Source organism: Aquarana catesbeiana, linkage group LG03 (genome assembly GCF_042186555.1).
Source record: "Aquarana catesbeiana isolate 2022-GZ linkage group LG03, ASM4218655v1, whole genome shotgun sequence".
Classification (NCBI taxonomy): domain Eukaryota; kingdom Metazoa; phylum Chordata; class Amphibia; order Anura; family Ranidae; genus Aquarana; species Aquarana catesbeiana.
In genome coordinates, this window is record NC_133326.1 from 728750702 (window position 1) to 728773094 (window position 22393).

At 43.3% G+C, this 22393-nt stretch overlaps 1 protein-coding gene across 1 annotated transcript; it reads left to right on the plus strand.

Annotated features, from left to right (window-relative positions):
* The first annotated feature begins 828 nt into the window (after positions 1-828).
* LOC141133787 (E3 ubiquitin/ISG15 ligase TRIM25-like) lies at positions 829-6684 on the plus strand. The gene has a single exon (XM_073623342.1). It carries the CDS (start codon positions 1044-1046, stop codon positions 2616-2618), a length of 1575 nt encoding a protein of 524 aa, XP_073479443.1. The 5' UTR covers positions 829-1043; the 3' UTR covers positions 2619-6684.
* Positions 6685-22393: the final 15709 nt, after the last annotated feature.

The window sequence follows — 22393 nt, forward strand, 5'->3', positions numbered from 1 at the left end:
CTTTCTGTTCTGTAATATGTTTATTTTTTAAATATTCAATAAAAAATATTGCACAAAAAAAAAAGATCCATACCAAACCAAAGGTTCTTTTACAATTTTTTTTTTTAATGTCAGCAATTGTTTGTTTATATTCTGCAGTCAGTGTCCACCTGGCAGCAGATGAATTATGGTTGTAAAGGACACTGTGGCCAGCTTGCTGGCCCGCTACTTAACAACCACCTATTCTTTACACAGAATTCAGATTGGTCGATCAATTTTCGACCAATTTGAATTTGAATTGTTCCAAAAATGTGTAATTCGTTTGAAAATGAATAAATTGAACTAAACTAAACAAATTCCAAAAACAAATAACAAAACTAGTAACTTAACATTTTTCTGCTCTGCACTTGCTTAGACCTTATTATCACTTCCCTGTTACTCAGAACTGGAGCCAACATGGCAGTAGATCTCAGCTGCAGGAACATTGATGCCAATTGGTTGATCCTGCCTTATTTCACCTCCCTCTATGCTCCCATTGCTCTCCTCCACAACCTTCATTAATTGCTGTGCATCTTCATGCAGCAAGTGACTGACACTGTGCTGAAATATCTCAGCTGACTTCTCCATGCAAATTTGCAGGCAATGACAGGAGTATCTGTGGATGAGGAGGAAGAACAGGGAGCTTTAGCAGCTACTGATGACTTCAAGCTATTCTGTTCCTGGAAGACAGAGGAGGATGATGAAGACTTGATTAGACTCCACGGTCTTCTCTTCAGCTCTGGGTGTATAACAGGCTTGCTGCCAGAAAAATGTGCCCTACCCCTAGGTGCTGCACCCTGATGTGGCCTGTGGATACAAATGCTGGAAGAAAAGTATGTCATGCTGGCCCTCAAGTGGTTAAATAGATTATTATAAGTGTAAATGTACACAGTCATGGGGCGTGTCCTAATCTGACATAGAAAGGTTTCTAAGTCAACTGAGAGCCGAGCTCAGCCTCGCCCTGTGCAGACAAGTTGTAACCGAGTCCAGAGACTTTCAGTTTCATTTCTCTTCTGCTGTCAGCGATGGCGTCTGGTGATCTGAGAGCTGAGCTGGAATGTTCCATCTGTCTGAACATTTATACCGATCCTGTAACCCTGAAATGTGGTCACAACTTCTGCCGGGTCTGTATTGATCGTGTGCTGGATACACAGGAGGGGTCTGGAGGATATTCCTGTCCTGAATGTAGAGAGAAGTTTCCAGATCTTCCTGCACTGCACAGGAACATAACACTACGTAACATAGTGGAGAATTTCCTGTCTGCTCAGCCAGATCAGGAGGAGTCCGGGGTCTTCTGTACTCACTGTGTGGACTCTCCTGTACCTGCCGTTAGATCCTGTCTGCTCTGTGAGGTTTCTCTGTGTGAAAAACACCTGAGAGTTCACAAAAAGTCCCCAGAACACTTCTTATGTGACCCCACCTTGTCCATGGAGAGCAGGAAATGCTCCGTCCATAAGAAGATCCTGGAGTATTACTGCACTGAGGATGAGACCTGTGTCTGTAAGTTTTGTGTGACTGGAGAACATCGGGGACACCAGATGGATATTATGGATGAGGCTTTTGAGAAGAAGAAGGAGACACTGCGGAATGTTCTGCAGAAACTTCTGACAAAGAGAGAGGAGACGGAGGAAAGAGTCCAGAGTCTGCAGGAACACAGGAGGAAAGTAGAAGAAGAAGCAGCTGGTGACACTGAGAGAGTCACTGCCCTGTTTAGTGATCTCAGGAGACATCTGGAAGACCTGGAGAAGAGAGTCCTGAGGGAGATCTCCGGGAGGGCAGAGCGGATCTCCATCTCCATCCGGGATCTGGAAATAAAGAAGGAGGAGCTGTCCAGGAAGATGCGTCACATCGAGGAGCTGTGTAACATGACGGATCCACTGACTGTCTTACGGGAATCAGACACAGGTGACTTGTGTGATACTGAGGATGGAGATAATGAGGACAGAGAGAGACATGAGGAACTCCTCCATGATGGAGGGGGTCTGGATGTGGTGGGGATATCAAACACATTACACACATTATCTCATATAATAACAGAGGTAAATGTATACTTCTATATACAGGGAGCTGCAGACATATTACTGGATGGAAACACAGCTTGTAAAAATATACAGATATCAGATGATGGGAAAACTGTATCCTGGTTAAGTAAGAACCAGAATCACCCAGAAACACCAGAGAGATTTAAGAGTTGTCCTCAGGTATTGAGCAGTCAGAGTTTCTCCTCAGGGAGACATTACTGGGAAGTGGATGTTGGTGAATCAGATGAATGGAGAGTCGGGATGTGTTACCCCAGTATAGAGAGGGTAGGATTGCAGTCAGCAATTGGAAGGAATAAGAAGTCCTGGGGTTTGGACAGGGAACGTAATCAGTATAAAGTGATACATGACAATGTTGATACCCCCTTACCCACCAATCTCTTCAGTAACAGAGTCAGAATATATTTGGATTATGAGGCCGGGCAGATCTCCTTTTATGATCTGTGTGACCCAATCCGACATCTCCACACCTTCACCACCACCTTCACTGAGCCCCTCCATGCTGTGTTAGGTGTATGGAAAGGTTGTATAAAGATATGTGGGGAGAGGCGGGAGATGTGAGAACTCCATCCACAGTCTGGTGACATCACAGGGATGGGTGGTGGGATTGGTTCATTGATCAGCCAATGATTGGAGGAAGTGGTGGCTCCTGGGAGAAGTCTGAGGGCCTCCTTCTGAAAATACTAGTTCAGTGGCTGTGTGTAATATAAGAACTTATAAAGTGGTAGTAAAGACAAAATAAGAAGAGACAGATATGATGGCATCTGTCACTGACATGTACACAGCAGTCTATGTTTTTCGGAGTCCCCCTGTTATTTCGTTCTTTTACCTGTTGGTTCTGCTGTTATTTCTCAACTTCCTATAACAGACCAACCTGCCCAGCAAAAGTGTCAGTTAGAGGGTTGGGACAAACCATTTACCACTGACAGGGGTGCTTACAATGGTCAGCTTTTATTCATTGATGTAAAACCTTTATCCCAAAAGGAGACACAAATGTTGATGTAACGGCTTATAAAGTTTTATCTGGAGTTCTCCTTCATTTCTTAGTCACTTATGTAAAGTCCGTCTAAATCTACTAGTCCATCCAACACCCCCCTCTCCAGACAATGCTACTGTCCAGGGGGGGTCTCCACTGCCCCTCCATAGATAGAGGAGCCACCCTAAGACAGGAAGTGTGTTACTGGCAGGATCACCAGGGGAAAATAAAGGGAGAAAAAAACAGAAAAGGAATGCAGCCACCACATCCAAGGATTGGTAAGCTCCAATATTAGTCATTTTTGTTTTGGGATTTATTACTACTTTAAGTCTCCAACCCAGAACAAGCATGCTGGGAATAAGAATCAGAAAAGTGTCAGAATTCCTTATCTCTATACTTGTTCTGGGTCAGAGACTGAGACAGTATTGAAGACAAAGCATCAGCATGAAACTCCTTGTCCAGCTCCCCCAGGCCCCTCCTACATACACTAAAATGAACTATAAGGCACAAAGACGCAATAGATTACCCACATTTTTTGTAAAATATAAAAGATGAGGTTGTACAGAGTAAATAAATACCCAACATGGCAAACCTTAAAATTGTGTGTGCCCCTGAAATTACAACAAACTTTGGTGCCCTATATTTTCATAGACGGCACTTTACAAACCCCTACAGGTCATCAGTTTAGAGATAACTGTGAGTAATGGGCTGATAATTTCTTATCTCACTCCGGTGTGTGTGGTGATATGTAATGTGTAGTGCAAGCAATGGCCTTGTGTGTAGGTGTCCCTGAAACATGCATTTACATTCATACATGTATTGGGGGGGCACTCAAATTTTTGGGGTAGGGGTGACTTTAGGTGCAATTTAGGTGTAATATTATCGCTCCCAACTGTCCCTGATTTGGAGCAAAGTCCCTCTGTCCCTCTTTCCTCCTCATTTGGCCCTCATTTTGGTCTGATCTCTATAGATGTATATAAAATGCACTTTTTAACTATCAAAAAGTGTTTCCCACTTTCATCCAATTTCTAAATTTCTACATTTGTAAATGTTAAAAGACAATATAAAGGAAGAGTAGTGGTAAAAAAAAAAGCCCTTGTGGATTTAATTAACCTTTGTTTTTGGTTATTTCTCCTTTAACGGGGTGTGGCAGGGGGCGTGTCCTATGCCTACATAGATTTGCTAGTAGGTGTCCCTCATTCCCATCTCAAAATGTTGGGAGGTATAGTAATATTTTTACATTTCTGTTTTACTAAACGTTTTTTTTTTTTATCACATGGAGACAATGTGATTCTTTTTTGGGTAACTGGTTCTCCTTAACCACTTGCCGACTGCCCGCCATTATTATACCGTGGCAGAATGGCTCCCCTGCGCGAATCACCATAGCTGTATATCGGGTGCTTTAAGAGATACAGGGAGCGCACGCACGCCCGCCTTGTCACTTAGGAGATGATTCACGTGCCCGGTGGCCACAATGTCCGCCGGGCACCAGCGATCACACCTGACAGAGCCAGAATGGGTATTTGTGTGTGTAAACACACAAATCCACGTTCTGTCAGGGGTGAGGAGACAGATCTTGTGTTCCTAATGCTTAGGAACAGCGATCTCTCTCCTCCCCCAGTCAGTCCCATCCCCTCACAGTAAGAAACACCTCCCAGGGAACACATTTAACCCCTTGATCTCCCCCTAGTGTTAACCCCTTCTCTGCAGGTGACATTTATACAGTAATCAGTGCATTTTTATGCTCTGATCGCTGTATAAATGTCAATGGTCCCAAAATAGTGTCAAAAGTGTCCAATCTGTCCGCCGCAATGTTGCAGTCCCGCTAAAAATCGCTGATCACCGCCATTACTAGTAGAAGAAAAATGCCATAAATCTATCCCCTATTTTGTAGACGCTATAACTTTTGCACAAACCAATCAATATACGCTTATTGCAATTTTTTTACCAAAAATAGGTAGAAGATATAAATCAGCCTAAACTGATGGAGAAATATTTTTAAAAAATGAAATATTTATTATAGCAAAAAGTAAAAAAATATTGTTTTTTTTTTTTCAAAATTTCTTTTGTTTATAGCACAAAAAATAAAAAAATGCAGAGGTGATCATATACCACCAATAGAAAGCTCTATTTGTGGGGAAAAAAAGGACATACATTTTGTTTGGGTACAACGTCACACGAACCCCTCAATTGTCAGTTAAAGTGACGCAGTGCCGTATCGCAAAAAAAATGGCCTGGTCAGGAAGGTGGTAAATCCGTCCGTGGCTGAACTGGTAATGAGAAATCAGGGGTATAAAAGACTCCTAATATCCCACCTGTTCCATATTGAAGCTAATGGAGCACAGATCACAGTCTCCGGCCATACCGGCTGGTGAAAGTGCCAGCAATACCCAGAAGTGACATTTCATACATCACTTCAGGGTCATTAGCCGGAAGTGGAGATCAGAGAATGGACATTTGCTGATCTCCATTCCCCCTACTTGATGGCCCCACCATGCCGGTCACAGGTCCACCGATGAGCCCAGGAAATGGGCGGGAGCACACCCAGGGAGGACCGCACTTTGTGGGTGTGTGGAAGTGATTGTTGTGCAGCCATCTGATTGCTTCCATATGACAGCTGTACTATGTATGGTGGTTGTAATAGTAAAATAATTACATATAATAAATGTCATTCATAAACTGCCAGGTGTGTCTGGATTCCAGGGACAGTCCCGGGATTTGGAGGTTTGTCCCTGGAAATGTTGCAGATTTTAATATATTTGTATATAATTTCTCTATTATGATTTGTATTACAGAGTCAGTTCTCCTTCATGGTAATAATAATTGGTGACGGGTATTTTATTAAGCAAAATATATAGTGTAGTGCAACCAAAAACTCATAAATCAAGTCCAAACATTGACAAAATTCCACCGTAGTGCAACTTTCAGTGACAGTTCATTGATATCCGGTGACTTCAAACTAGAGCTGGAATGCCTGATATATTTTGTTTATTACCTACTGTATGATGTGGAAATATTGAGCTTCATATTTATATCAAGGGGCTTCAAGGGAACCATTGTGAGGACTTTCTAATTAAATGACCTTGCCCCATTTGATGTATATGTGTATATATATATATATATATATATATATATATATATATATATATAGAGGGTTGCTTACCCAACAACCAGAAACATGGTAGACAGAGAGGCACCGAAGAGAGTCTAATGCTTATGTGAGAAGCATGATGGCCAACTAGGCTTCAGGTACAGCCAATCAGAACTTGATGCAACTCTGAACCAATGAAAGTAGTCCATTTGTGTAATTGGTGGGGATGGGTAGAGAGGGAACATAAAAATCAAAGCTCCCATTGATGCACCCTCTCTTATCCTCATGGTCTCCACAAGCATGGTCACGTAAGATCTGTCTGTGTAACGTATCCGTATTATCTTATTTCTCTTTTCTTTTTTCTAACTTTTTCTGTCCTAGGATTTGCCTTAATACACTGATAGCATTTATATGTTCATTGTAACAATATATCCTTCTTGTATTAATTATTTTTGTCCACTGGCAACACTGTATTTGTAACATCACTACATTATATTTGGTAATATCTGATTATTCTAACATTTCTTTTCTGTATAAATAAATCTGATTGTTATTCTTTTCGCACAGTTATCATTCGTTTTTCATTCTATCCGTAATAGCTGCAACCACATTGGTTGATTCTTATATAGACAAAAGGTTTTAATCAATTATTTTATGTATCATTAAGCATATAAGTTATGTAGGTAGAAATCGCCATCACACCTTTTGAGCGTCACACATGGATACACTCTAATGCCCCGTACACACGGTCGGACATAGATCGGACATTCCGACAACAAAATCCATGGATTTTTTCAGACGGATGTTGGCTCAAACTTGTCTTGCATACACACGGTCACAAAAAGTTGTCGGAAAATCTGATCGTTCTAAATGCGGTGACGTAAAACACGTACGTCGGGACTGGAGGTCGACCGATATGGGTTTTTCTCTGGCCGATGCCGATATTTAGAAATCGCGGTGGCCGATGGCCGATATATGATGCCGATTTTTTGGGGCCGATATATTAGGCCGATTTTTTTTTTTTTTTTTCCCCCTTCATCTCATAAAATCTAACAGTTAGACCCCTTTCACACTGGGGCGTTTTTCAGGCGCTTTTGGGCTAAAAATAGCGCCTGTAAAGTGCCTGTAAAACAGCTCCCCTGCAGTCTCAGTGTGATATCCCGAGTGCTTTCACACTGAGGCGATGCGCTGGCAGGATGTTAAAAAAAAGTCCTGCAAGCAGCTTCTTTGGAGCGCACCGCTCCTCCACCACTCCTGCCCATTGAAATGAATGCACACCGCTGCTGAAGCGCCTGCAAAGCGTTTCGGCAGCAGCGCTTCAGGGGCGCATTTAACCCCTTCCTCGGCCGCTAGCTGGGTTATAAGCGCCCCGCTAGCAGCCGAATAGCGCCGCTAAAATGATGGTAAAGCACCACTAAAACTAACAGCGTTTTACCGTCAACGCATGCCCGCTCCAGTGTGAAAGCAGCCTTAAAGTGGTTGTATACCTTTATTTGTAACTTTTACCTACAGGTAAGCCTATAATAAGGCTTACCTGTAGGTAAAAAAAATATCTCCTAAACCTGTACGGTTTAGGAGATATTCCCCTCGCAATGAGCCGCTGACTGCAGCGGCGCATGCGCACAGGGGACTCTCGGCTGACAGCCCGGCAAACTCTGGAGCTTGCCGGGCAGAAGTCTCCCGCGCGCATGCGCGGGAGTGACGACATCGCGGCTCCGGCCACTCACAGCGCCGGAGCCGCGATACCCGGAAGAGATGTCAGCTCCCTCGGCGTGGACCAGGTGAGATGCCGGCGCCTCGTTCTAAGGTAAGTATCTCATAATGAGCTAGTATGCGGTGCATACTAGCTCATTATGCCTTTTCCCTTGCAGGTGCTAAAAAAATATATATAATGTTTGGGGGTTCTAAGTGATTTTCTAGCAGAAAATACAGGATTTTTACTTGTAAGCAACAAATGTCAGAAAAGATTTAGTCTTTAAATTGTTAAACTGAGAGCTTCTACACACTGAGTTCAGCTCATTGATAAAAGAACATGAAGAGATACAATGTATCTTCTTATCAGACTTGGCAGGCTGCCCAGAGGAGGAGAGAAGAAAACTTCAGACAACTTGCATTGACTTCTAATACAGAAGTCATTTGCAAGTCCCGCTGAAGTTATAATCGGCTTTTTTTATCAGCACAATCGGCCGATGCCGATTAAGTAAAAAAAGCCAAATATCGGCCGATATATCGGCCGACCTCTAGTCGGGACTATAAACGGGGCAGTAGCCAATAGCTTTCGTCTCTTAATTTATTCTCAGCATGCGTGGCACTTTGTGCGTCGGATTTGTGTACACACAATCGGAATTTCCGACAACGGATTTTGTTGTCGGAAAATTTTAGCCAGCTCTCAAACTTTGTGTGTCGGAAATTCCGATGGAAATGTATGATGGAGCCTACACATGGTCGGAATTTCCGACAACAAGGTCCTATCACACATTTTCAATCGGAAAATCCGATCGTGTGTACAGGGCATTAGTTGTGTGGGCAGCAATCACATCAAGCCTATTAGTAGGCTAATTACATTGATTATTGTATTTTTATTTTCACAATCACATTGTTTATTGCGCCGATTATATATATTTTTTCACAATTAGTTATTTTATTCCTCCTTTTCCTGTTTCTCTCAATGTTGGCAGCTTTCAGTCCTGGAAATCAGTGGCAGCTGGTGCTCAAAACATTTTTTTTTTGGGGGGGGGGGGGCGCAAAAATTCTTTGAAAAAAAACATCAATTGCAGCCACTGTGCCATCAAACACTGCCACTGTGCCCATCAATTGCAGCCACTGTGCCCATCAATTGCAGCCACTGTGCCCATCAATTGCAGCCACTGTGCCCATCAATTGCAGCCACTGTGCCATCAATTGCAGCCACTGTGCCATCAAAATCTGCCACTGTGCCCATCAAATGCTGCCACTGTGCCCAAAAAACGCTGCCACTGTGCCATCAAATGCTGCCACTGTGCCAAACGCTGCCACTGGGCCCATCAAACGCTGCCACTGTGCCCATCAAACACTGCCAGTGTGCCCATCAAATGCTGCCAGTGTGCCCATCATATGCTGCCAGTGTGCCCATCAAATGCTGCCAGTGTGCCCATCATATGCTGCCAGTGTGCCCATCAAATGCTGCCCGTGTGCCCATCAAACGCTGCCAGTGTGCCCATTAAATGCTGCCAGTGTGCCTATCAAATGCTGCCAGTTTGCCCTTGAATGACGCCAGTGTGACCCCCGCCCACTCGCTGTCTGCCTGGCACTTACCCTGTCTTGGTGGGGCAGCGGGTGATGGCGACAAGTGGGGTCCTTCATGCATCTCCTGCTGTCCTCATCTCCCGTCCTCTCCTCCTGGTAGGCATCCAATAGCGGAACCTGACGTTTCAGCCAATAAGGTGACAGGTTTCAGCCAATCAGGTGAGCACTACCACCAATCTTCATCAGATACACGAACTCACCAAAATACTTGTCACCCATGGAGATCATATATTGTATGAGGGTGATGTTTGTGAAGGTGATACATAGATAATGTGCTGAATGGAAAGATGAGAATATTTACTGTAAATATTAACCCTTATTTTATCTATAACTAGGAGATCAATGTCTATTATAAATGTAATTGTAGTTCTGCTTTAAGCATTTGAAGGTCAAAAGTTTCCTTCCTCACCTTAGTAAGATGAGTCTTGTAGGAGAGAAGACAGGAAATGACACTGAGGGAGGAGGAAATGACACCACAGAATATGGGAGGAGAGATAGGATGGAGGAGGAGAGAAGAGAGATGAGGGATGAGGACAGAAGAGAAATAGAGGGGAAGGAAAGAAGGGAAGAAAAATAGGGAGGAGAAGAAACAATAGAGTGGAGGGAGAGGAGAGAAAAAAAGAGAGAAGGAAGGATGATAAAAAGGGAGGAGGAGACAAGAGAAGGAGGGGGAAGAGGGATGGATGGAGAAGAAAGAGTAAGCCGTAGAAGAAAAAAGAGAGAGAGGAGGAGCGAAAAGAGTGAGATAAGGAAAGAGGAAAAAAGAGAGAGAGGAAAGATGAGAAAAGGAGAGAGAGGAGGAAGGAGGAGAAGAGCGAAAGAGAGAGAGAAGGGAGAGAGAAGATAAAGAAGAAGAAGGAGGGTCGGAGATAGAGAACAGGGAGAGGGAGGAAGAGGGAGGAGCAGAAGAATCGGGAAATAAGAGGGAGAGAGAAGGAAAGAGAAGAGAAAACAAAGAGAAGCAGAAGGAGGAGAGAAGAGAGAGGGCAGAGGGAGAAGAAGAAAAGGAGAAAACGTAGAGGAAGTCGGAAACAAGGTGAAGAGACAGAAGGAAAGAGGAGAGAAGATGAAAAAAAAGGCAAGAAGAGAGAAAGGGGAAGATTGTGGAGAGAAGAGGGAGAGATCAGGAAGGATGAGGGAAAACAGAGTGAGGGGGAAGGGCTAGAGAAGAGACAGAGAGCAGAGGAAGGAGGTTAAAAGAAAGAGCAAGAGATGAGCAAGGAAGAGAGAGGAGGGAAGATGAGAGAAAGAGAGAGGAGGTAGATGATGAGTAGTGAGAGAGAAGGGAGGAGGAGAAAAGGGACAGAGAGGGAAGAGGAAAAAAGAGAAAGAGGAGGAAAAAGAGAAGAGAAAGTGTGGAGGAAAAAGGCGAGAAGCAAAAGAGGAGGGAGAAGGAGAGAAGAGACAGAGAGGAGGAGAAAAGAGAAAGTGTGGAGGGAGAAAGGGAAAAGAGACAGAGAGAGAGAGGAGGAGGGAAGAGAATATATGGCGGAAGAAGGGGAAAAGAGAGAGAGGAGGGAGGAGGAGAGAAGAGACAGAGCGAGAGGAGGAGAAAAGAGAACGTGTGAAGGAAGAAGGGGAAAGGAGACAGAGAGAGAGGAGGAAAAATGGGAAAGTGTGAAGGAAAAAGGGTAAAAGAGAGAGAGGAGGGAGGAGGAGAGAAGAGACAGAGAGAGAGGAGGAGAGAAGAGACAGAGAGAGAGTAGGGGAGACGAGACAGAGCGAGAGAGAGGAGGAGAGAAGAGACAGAGAGAGAAAGGAGCAGAGAAGAGTCACAGAGAGAGGAGCAGAGAAGAGACAGAGAGAGATGAGCAGAGAAGAGAAAGTGTGGAGCAAGAAGGGGAAAAGAGACAAATAGAGAGGAGGAGAGAAGAGAAAGTGAGGAGAAAGAAGAGGAAAGAGACAGAGAGAGAGGAGGAGAAATTGGGGAGAGGAGGGAGGAGGAGAGAAGAGACAGAGAGAGAGGAGGAGAGAAGAGACAGAGAGAGAGTAGGGGAGATGAGACAGAGAGAGAGAGAGAGAGGAGGAGAGAAGAGACAGAGAGAGAGAGGAGCAGAGAAGAGACAGAGAGAGGAGGCGAGAATAGACAGGGAGGGAGGAGGAGAGAAGAGAGAGAGAGAGGAGGAGAGACAGAGGAAGAGGAGGAGAGAAGAGAAAGTGTGGCGGAAGAAGGGGAAAAGAGACAGAGAGAGAGGAGGAGAGAAGAGACAAAGAGAGAGGAGAAGAGAATTTGGGGGCGGTGTAGGTGGCAGCACTGCACTAGAGCTCCGGACAACTGTGAGGCCTGGGATCGTAAACGTACCGCTGTAAGGGTGATTATGTCCACACAAATTAGACGTGGGACACATAATCACTCCCTGAGATCGCTGACAACCCCCAAAATGAGAATATCTACAGCTAAACTCCTCAAATACAGATATAGCAGTGGAGGGGAACATTCCAAGATGGCGCCGCCACACAGAACAAACAGGGAAACAGACATGGAGGATGATGAAATCTCGTTGCCGGCATCGGAGGACTCCACAGCAGGTAACGACAACAAAGACCTGCCTCTAACCTATGCCACTATGACCGACATAGCAGCAGATATAAAAAGATCTTTCTCAGCAGCCATCACTGACATTAAAACTGAGCTTCTAAGATTATCAGTGAAAATGGCTGTCAGTGATCGTGCAGAAAAGAGGAGAGACAGAGCATTGCTCAGACTTGATGACATAACAACCACACACTCTCAACACCTGATTGATATGAACAGGCAAATCGAGGATTTGGACAATCGTGGGAGAAGACACAATATCAGGATCAGAGGCGTACCTGAATCTGTGTCCACAGACAATATCAGACCTGCCTTATCCACCATTTTCAATAACCTCATTGACAGACCAGAGCAATCTCCAATTGATTTTGATAGAGCTCATAGAGCACTCAGACCCAGACCCCCTGATGGCAACCCCCCCAAAGACATCATCTGCTGTCTCCCGAACTTCGGCCTGAAAGAGAGCATTCTTCGAAAAGCGAGATCCCAGGATCGAATTGCATACGAAGGCACTACAATCCAACTCTTTCAGAATCTCTCTCCTATCATGTTAAAAAACAGGAGAGCTCTGAAACCCCTGCTAGAAGTGCTGAAGGAAAAAGAGATAAACTACCGCTGGAAATTCCCCTTTGCTCTTCAAGCTTCCTTCCTAGGAAAACAGCACATGCTCAGAGTCCCAGACGATCTACTAAACTTTTACGAATCTCTCCAGATTGCACCAGTGGACCTCCCAGACTGGTATGCAGAATTTTGCATCCCACCTTCAATCAATAATCCACAGTTTGCTCCTGGATCCTCTCCTGCCCAATCTCCCTTCCATTTGGGGAGACAGCACAAAACCCCCAACAGGAACAACTACAACTCACCGAGTTCCTCAAAAACCAACAGGTGTCCTAGATATAAAGAGGCCAGACATTACTGAATACTGCAACTCACAACAATTCATGAGAAGAAAAATGAAACGAAATTTTTCTTACCTCTTTTCTATTCCCTTTTTATTTTGTTCATATGTTGAATACCAAAATACGACAGATTCCTCCTGCATCCAGAACATTCCAAGCACATCGTCAAATAAATACGGACATCAACACAACAACGAACCTTTCTAAGCCCAAATAACATATTTTTCTGCAATAATTGAATTTGCTGAAAAGAGATGCACTTTTATCCTTCATCCACTAGATGACTCTATATACTCAAATTAACGCCCTCAATACAACTTTAACACCATACCTTGCTGGCACTGGAGCTACAACTTCAGATATAGCCTGTTCTACACATCCCCCTCTTATAAAATGTACTCTTTTCTCATCTAAATCCAAGATGATACAGTTCTTAAAAGTCAATAACCACTTTAACCCCTCAGTGGTAGACTTAACAAAAAGCAAAACTTCACTGTTTGTATGCTTGATCTGAACACCGCCTCACATGTATTAACAGTCTTTGATTAAAACTACTTAAGGACATCAAATCAAAATGTATTATATTGACTTTGACTCCTCCTATACTCTACAGGTAGTTATGTTGGTTTTGTTTAATAACCGTTTTATTTCTCCAACCAAAGAGACTGTCGTTATATTATACGCAAACAGAGAACGGATACCTGGAGCCTATTCCTCATCTGAACTGAATGGACTATATAGCCCTAGGAGGCTACACTACCGTCCTCAAAATATCCCACTACCATCCAACTCAACAGTGAGTAACCTAAAGGAATTACACAATGCTCTCAAGGAAGTTTTCATGATTACACAGGAGAAAAGAAAACTACCACTATACCAGATTATATAACATGTATTGACCTATATGCATTACATCTGTCTCCGCCAGATGGTTTAGATATACGGTTTATCCCTGTAAGGGGACTTTGTTTAGATGTCAGGTAATAGACTTACAGAGTGAATTCTTATCCATAGAAGCTCTAAACACTATAATATTGAATACATGTTCACACCAGGTTGAAAAGGCGATCTCAATACACGATGATCCCCATCTTTCGATCGCTGTGACATCTAACACAAATTCCCCTTTTAAAGTTAGTCTATTTGCCTCCTATGTTTGTTTGATTATATGTATAAGAATTTTCTAGTTTAACATACCGCATCGTTTCATATGTGATGTAACCTTTTTAAAGAGTCCTAGAGATATTCACGGTATTTGTTTGAACAAACATATTAGGTGAAATGATATGCTATATATGTTGGGTAAGTTTATACGTAACAATATAACAGTCCCTTTCATCGCGGGTCCCAGAGAACTACCTTCCAATCTTTATAATGGACCCCCAGGCCTCTCGGTTCCAATAGAGAACTACTCTATACTAATAACAACAATTTATTGTTTCTTTTAAGATTGCACTACACTAACATGCTTCCTACTACCCCCCCCCCCCCCCCCAGAGTTTAATCTAGTGCCAAAACTAGACACTAACTAGCTCTCCACCAAATAGGTGGACCTCAGAGCAAACACTCAACACACCCCCTCCCCCCACTCACTTTAAACCCTTTACCTTCTCCTTTCAATTCTAACCCCCCCCCCCCCCATACCCTAAATCTTCCAATACCACACCCTATTTCCCCAGTCCACATTCCCCACTCCACATAGACTTTAAGCACACATTTTAATCCGGAGCCTCAGGATTTTCAATAGTCCCATTTGAATACAAACCGCTGAAATATGGCATATGCATTTCTAGGCAAAACACCAACCATTATATCTCACAACGTAAATGGCCTGAACATCCCCGAAAAAAGGTCAAAACTGCTGAAAGAATTAAAAAAGGTCAGACCTTCCATCGTATTCCTACAGGAAACACACTTCAAAAGCAAACAGATCCCTAGACTTACAGATAATACCTTCACAAAGGCATTTCATGCCACCAACTCTCTAGCCAAAACAAAGGGAGTATCCATTTTAATAAAAAAAGATGCCCCTTTTGAAATAAAATAACAACTGGCAGACACAGAAGGCCGCTACATCTTCTTAAAAGGCACATGGGAAGGATCACCAATTACATTAGCCAATGTATATTTTCCAAACACAGCACATGTACCATTTTGTCGAAAATTATTTGACGAACTTAAATGGTTCGCAGAAGGATGCACTATACTAGGAGGAGATTTCAACATTCCTCTCTCCCCACTTAAAGACACCTCCACAGGACAGACTTCAATAACCTACAAGATCCTCAAAAGGATCAAGGCCCTCCTACAATCTCTCTCTCTCGTGGATACCTGGCGTTCTACACATCCTACAGAGAAGCATTTCTCCTTCTTTTCCTCCCCAATCAAACGTTACTCAAGAATAGACCTGATCTTCGTCACCCAAAGAGACTTAACCAACCTGTCTTCCGCTGAAATAGGTATTATCTCGCTCTCTAACCATGCCCCAACAGCTATCACAATGACTTTCAACCCACCTAAACGATCCTCCTTTAATTGGAAACTCAACGCCTCACTCTTGACTGACCAAAACATAAAAGATAAAATACACTCTACCATAAATGACTACGTTCAACACAATATAGATACAGACACAAACCCACTGAACAATTGGGAAGCACACAAGTCTGTTGTGAGAGGAGAACTCATAAAATGGGGAGCAAGGAAGAAAAGAGAGAGAGAGGAAGAAATCCAAAGACTATCCCAACGAATTGCTAAATTAGAACTTCAACATAAACAATCCCTATCGATTAAACTAGAAGAGGAATTAACACAATGCGGAAACTCCCTGAAAGAAATACTGGATTTCAAAATTAAAAATGCCCTACTCTTCAAAAATATCTTCTATGAGTATGGAGATAAAAGTGGTAAACAATTAGCTAGAGCACTTAAAGATGCAATACAAGCCGGTCATATACACTCCATTAAAGACAAAAAAGGAATCCCCAAACATAACTCCACAGATATCGCCAAGCTGTTCCATGAATTCTACTCCAAATTATATAACCTCCCAGAACAACACAAACCTTCCCTCCTATCACTCACGAAAAAAGAAGCGATCCAAGAGTTCCTTAGAAATAGCAAAATTCCTTCACTCACAACAGAAGATTCCAAAAAATTAGAAGAACCCATAAATTTGAATGAAATACAAGAAGCCATCAAAAATCTAAAAGCAGGAAAGAGTCCAGGCCCTGACGGCTTCACATCCCAGTACTACAAAACTTATAACCACCTACTAATTAAACCTCTCCTATCCGCTTTCAATTATTTAGCAACCAACACCCACAACTCTAAATCCTTCCTCATGGCACATATAGCAGTAGTACCCAAACCAGACAAGGACCATACAGAATGTGCAAACTACAGACCCATCTCCCTCCTGAACATTGATCTAAAGCGAAAATCCTAGCCAATAGATTAAAACCCATTTTAGCACACATCCTAGGTCTGGAACAGGTAGGATTCATGCCAGGGCGTGAAGCCAGAGACAATATCACAAAAGCACTGAATCTTATTCACTTTGCCCAGAACTCCAAAACTAAAGGTCTTCTATTATCCACTGATGCAGAGAAGGCCTTTGATAGAGTCTCCTGGGATTACATGCTAACCACTTGTTCCCACATAGGCCTAAGTGTGAACATGCTCTCCTGGATCACAGCACTCTATCGAAGTACACAGGCAAAAATCAAAGTCAACAATGTCCTTTCTGACCCCATTGATATATCTAACGGCACTCACCAGGGATGTCCCTTTCCTTGATTCTTTTCATTATCTCCCTAGAACCATTAATAAGATCAATTAATCTAAACAAAGATATCCGGGGTTTCACGGTAGGGAAGGTTGAATACAAAACTGCCGCTTATGCAGACGATCTGCTATTCTTTATTACACAACCCCATACATCTGTCCCAAATCTTAAAAAATTATTTGAAATATTTGGTTATTTCTCAAACTTCAAGGTAAACCAATCGAAATCAGAAGCCCTCAATATCAACCTTCCCCTAGACCAATTAAAATTAATGAAGGATAATTACTCCTACAAGTGGGAAAAATTATCTCTCAAATATCTGGGGATAAATCTAACTAACAACATAGAATCACTCTACCATACCAATTATAAACCCCTCCTCTCCAATATAACTAGAGATCTCAAAAGATGGACGTCAAAGTCATTTTCATGGTTTGGCAGAGCCTCAATCTTGAAGATGACGGTCCTACCCAGATTACTCTATCTTTTTAATGCACTCCCCATTAAAATACCCAATATCTTTTTCAATAATCTCCTTAAAATACAGAGACACTTTTTATGGGCTGGGAGAAAACCTAGAATTAATTTCAGAACACTAACTCTACCCAAAGACAGAGGAGGTATAGGTCTACCAGACTTCAAGAAATATTATTACGCTTCCCACATCACAAGAATCATAGACTGGCACTGCCATGCATATAAAAAGGATTGGGTCCTCCTGGAACAAAACCTAGTTTCACACCAATTACTGTTCTATCCATGGTCCTTGCACTCTAAAACGGACAAGAGATTCAACCACCCTCTAATTGCAAACACAGTCAACATCTGGCACACAATAGCCAAAATACACAAAATTGCCTCTATACCAGGTCCACTAACACCTATCACTAATAACCCTAACTTCATTCCAGGCCTACACAACAAAAAAAAAAAAAAAAAAAAACCTACTCGCCACGCACTGTATATCTGCCTCAAAGGTTAAATCATTTGAAACTCTACAATCAGAATGGGGCGATTCATTTCCCGGCCTATGGTTTTACATGCAACTGAAGGACTTCCTGGTAAACAGTAAAAACAGATCACAATATTGCCTCCCCATGACACATTTAGAAAACGTATGTCTCAAAGGGTCCCATGTACCAAATACCACTTCTCTAGCGTATTTATGGTTAACCAAAAATACACCGACAAACAATACGCACAAAGAGAATTGGGAAAGAGACTTGAGAATCATAATTACAGAAAAACAATGGGAAAAGGCATGCATTATGACGCACAAATGCTCACTAAGCTCCAAATACCAGGAGATTTCCTATAATATACTGACCCAATGGTATGTTACACCACAAAAGGCTGGAAGATGGTTCGCCACAACGCCAAACACATGCTGGCGTTGTAAAAATCACATAGGTACATTTTTACATGTATGGTGGGAATGTCCCCTAATCCTCGCCTACTGGGAAGAAATAAAAAAATGGATCAAACAAATCACTGAAAGTAAACTTGAACTGAACGCAGGTACATGCCTGATAAATCTTAATTCTTGCACTTTAAGCAAATACAAAAAATCACTTTAGGGGTCCACCAGACACCTACTTCTTGCAGCTAAATCACTCATCCCCCTCTACTGGAAATCCACACGAGTACCGACAACCAAGGAATGGGTAAACAGGACACAATACATATATAAAATGGAAGAAATAAGGGCCATGAAAAGAGAAAACAGTGACAACTTTATTAAAACCTGGCAACGATGGCTGTTGTTTACCCTTTCAGCTGAATATCAAGTGATGGTTGAATAACTCTCCAAGATTAAAACAACTACCGTATGTCTCCCTGGTTTAACACACGAAGATAAAATGCCTGTAGACTTCGCCTAATTACATACGTTTGTTATTTCTGTAACCTTGGAATAAGATATTCCAAACTTAAATATTGCTTCCCCCTTAACCCCCTCCCTTTATTCTCCCTCCCTTTCTTCCCCCTCTCACTACCTCTCTTCACTCTCCTCCCCACTATATTCTAATACCCATTTCTAAACATCCCCCCTCAATCTCTATCTTACATTATAAGTAATACATGATATTTCTCTTCTAATTTCAAATGTCATTATTTCATTTAAAAATAACTTCTCAATGTTTACTAAAAACTACTGTATATGTATGCTGACAAATGTTAACAGTAATTTCTATGTATAATTTCTTTTTTCTTTGACTGTTGTCTATTGTAAGACTTCTTAAGCTGAAATAAAACCTTTGATTGTGAAAAAAAAAAGAGAAGCGAGAGAGAGAGATGAGGAGAGAAGAGACAGAGAGGGGGAAGGAGTAGGAAGAGAAGAGAATGTGAGGCAGGAGGAGGAAAGAAGAGAGAGAAAGAAGAAGGAGAAGAGAGAGAGGCAGGGGGAGGAGAGTAGAGAGAAGGGAAAGAGAAAGGAAAGAAGAAGGAGAATAGAAAAGCGAGAGGTAGGGGAGTAGAGAGAAGGGAAAGAGACAGGAAAGAAATAAAGAGAGAGGAAAGAAATAAAGAGAGAGGAAATAAATAAAGAGAGAGGGAGGAGAAAGGAAAAAGTGAAAGCAAGAGGGGACGGCACCGTGTGTGTTGTAAGGTAATGGTTTGCAGTGACCTGTTGGCAGTATATGAGTTAATAATAGGGATAACCAGCCTCTGTTTACATCCCTGATCATCTGTGATTGGACACAGCTTATCACTTGGTAAAGAGCCAATGATTATCTCTTTACCAAAAACTGTGATCATCAAATAGTGCGCCACCCACACTGTGCAGGGGCGCGCGGTGGGTGCAATCACGGGAGGTCATCATATGACGACCTCCCAGAACTAGCCGTTCACTCTGTAGCCATCATTCAGCTACAGCTCGGTCAGCAAGTGGTTAAGGGCTAACTGAATATCAAAACAGGAAGATTTGTTTGCTATTCGTTAAGGGTCCATGTTGTGTCTGTAGATTTCGACATGAGAGATCAGAGGGTGGTGAATACAGCAGAGTGGTCTGACCACGAGATAGGTTTAATAGTAGAATTAGGAATTAGTGGAATTAAAGCAACTGGTTGAAAGATATGGTCAATGTGAGTAAAAGAATTGTGCGGATGGGAGTAATGGTTATAATTGCAGCGGACTGGGTTACTTTTTTGCCAACTATAAATGAGGGATGCCTTCTGGAGAAGGGCCTGAAAGAATAATGAGGGTTCATAGGAGGCCGGATTATACAGGGATTTATGAAGATGGGAATGGATCACTTGGTTAGAATCTCCGCTGAGCAGTTGAATGCAAATAAAACTCCTTGTTATTGAACCTGGGCACATGCCGAGGAGACCTGTGGATAAGCTGGGCTGAAATATTTAGGAGTGCTATGAACAGTGCTGGGACAAAGTCATCTAGAGCCAAATTGCGCCCCCCCCCCCAGAAAAAAATTAATCAATCAAGCACTAAACTCCATGCCCCCTAAGCATAAATCCTCCTTCCTCCCAGTACAAATCTGCCCCCTGCTGAATCATCCCCTCCTAGCACAAATCTTTGCCCCCCAATTCAAATCCTCTCTCTCCCCATATGCCGCCAGCACAAATTATTCCCCTCCCCCAAAAGAAAGTCCCCTCCTAGCACAAATCCTCTACCCCCCAAATTTCCCCTCCGAGCGCAAATCCTTTTCCCCCCACTCCAAAACCCCCTCCTAGCACATACCCCACAATTTTCTCCTCCTAGCACAAAACCCCCCAATCATCTCTACTAGCACACATCCCCCACCACCAAAAAAAGTCCCCTCTTACCACAAATTCCCCCCGCTACCACCACCATATTACCTTTTCTGGCACAAGTCCCCCCTCCTAGCACAAAACCTCTTCCTCCATCCCCCCTCTCAACACAAATCCCCCCCAAATCACCACTCCTAGCACACCTCCCCAAATTTCCTCTCCTAGAACAATTCTTACCCCCTGCTGCCCCTCCAAATCCCCCCTCCCAATACAAATTCCCTCCCCCCAATCTCCTTGTGGTGCCCAGGGCAGACACCCCTCCTGCCCACGCCTTTCCCAAGGCCCTGGCTATAAACTGCGAAGTTTGTCTCCTGCAAGGCAACAATTTCTGCTTTTAGGGAGGCAAAATTGCGAAAAACAAGCTTTTGGGGCGAATTAAGCCCCTGAACACTAAGGGACAAAATGGAGAGATGATAGCCAATAAAAAGCAGATAGCATCAGAGCTTCCGCCAGGACCCGGTGTTGAGAGACTCTGAGGGGTGGGGACAGGAGGACGTCTCCATCAGAAGGAGGTGTAAGAAGGAAAGGGGAAAAAAGGAGAATGCAAGAAAAATAGAGGGAATTACATTTCAGCAGTGGCGGTCCCAGTGGCGGCCGGTCAATAGAGGGTGCAGGGAGCTGGCCCAGAGGAGAGAGAGAGAGAGCAGAGACTGAGACCTTACTACATCATCTTGCCTGACTATAGTGTATACAGCTATATACACCCGCCATCTTCCTTCCTGTATATAGACCTTCCTCCATCATCACCGTGACTGTAAATATACATCATCTGTCCTGTTACTGTATATATAGCTATCTGTGTACAGGACAGATGATGTATACCTGCAGTAAGTGATGATGGAGGAAGATCTCTATATACAGGAAGGAAGGTGGGTGTATATATAGCTGTATATACCCATCTTCCTTCCTGCATATACTAATACCATCCACCTCCTTTATATACACGTCCCTCTATACTGTACAGGCTGCATATTACGGGCACAGTGAGGCCCCATATGATGGGCACAGTGAGGTCGCATATGATTGGCACAGTGAGGCCCCATATTATGGGCACAGTGAGGCCTCACATTATGGGCACAGTGAGGTTGCATATAATTGGCACAGTGAGGCTGCAATTTATGGGCACAATGGCTTCAATTGATGGACACAGTGACTGCAATTGATAGACACAGTGAGGCTGCAATTGATGAGCACAGCGAGGCCGCATATTATGGGCACATACTGTACAGGCTGTGTATTGCGCGCACAGGGAGGCCGCACATGATGGGCACAGCGAGGCCGCATATTATGGGCACAGTGAGGCCGCTTATTATGGGCACAATGAGGTTGCATATTATGGGTTCAATGAGGTTGCATATGATTGGCACAGTGGCTGCAATTGATGGACACAGTGAGGCTGCAATTGATGGGCACAGTGGCTGCAATTGATGGGCAAAGGGAGGCTGCAATTAATGGGCACAGTGGCTGAAATTGATGGGCATAGTGGCTGCAATTGATCGGCATAGTGGCTGCAATTGATCGGCACAGTGGCTTAAATTGATGGACACAGTGAGACTGCAATTGATGGGCACAGTGGCTGCAACTGATGGGCACAGTGAGTCTGCAATTGATGGGCACAGTGAGGCTACAATTGGTGGGCACAGTGGCTGCAATTGATGGGCACAGTGAGGCTACAATTGATGGGCACAGTGGCTGCAATTTATGGGCACAGTGGCTGCAATTGATGGGCACAGCGGCTGCAATTTATGGGCACAGTGGCTGTAATTGATGGGCACAGTGAGGCTACAATTTATGGGTACAGTGAGGCTGTAATTAATAGGCACAGAGAGGCAACAATTGATGGGCACAGTGAGGCTACAATCGATGGGCACAGTGACTGCAATTGATGTCCATACTGTACAGGCTGCATATTACGTGCACAGCGAGGTCACATATGATGGGCACAGCAAGGCCGCATATTATGGACACAGTGAGGCTGCATATTATAGGCACAAT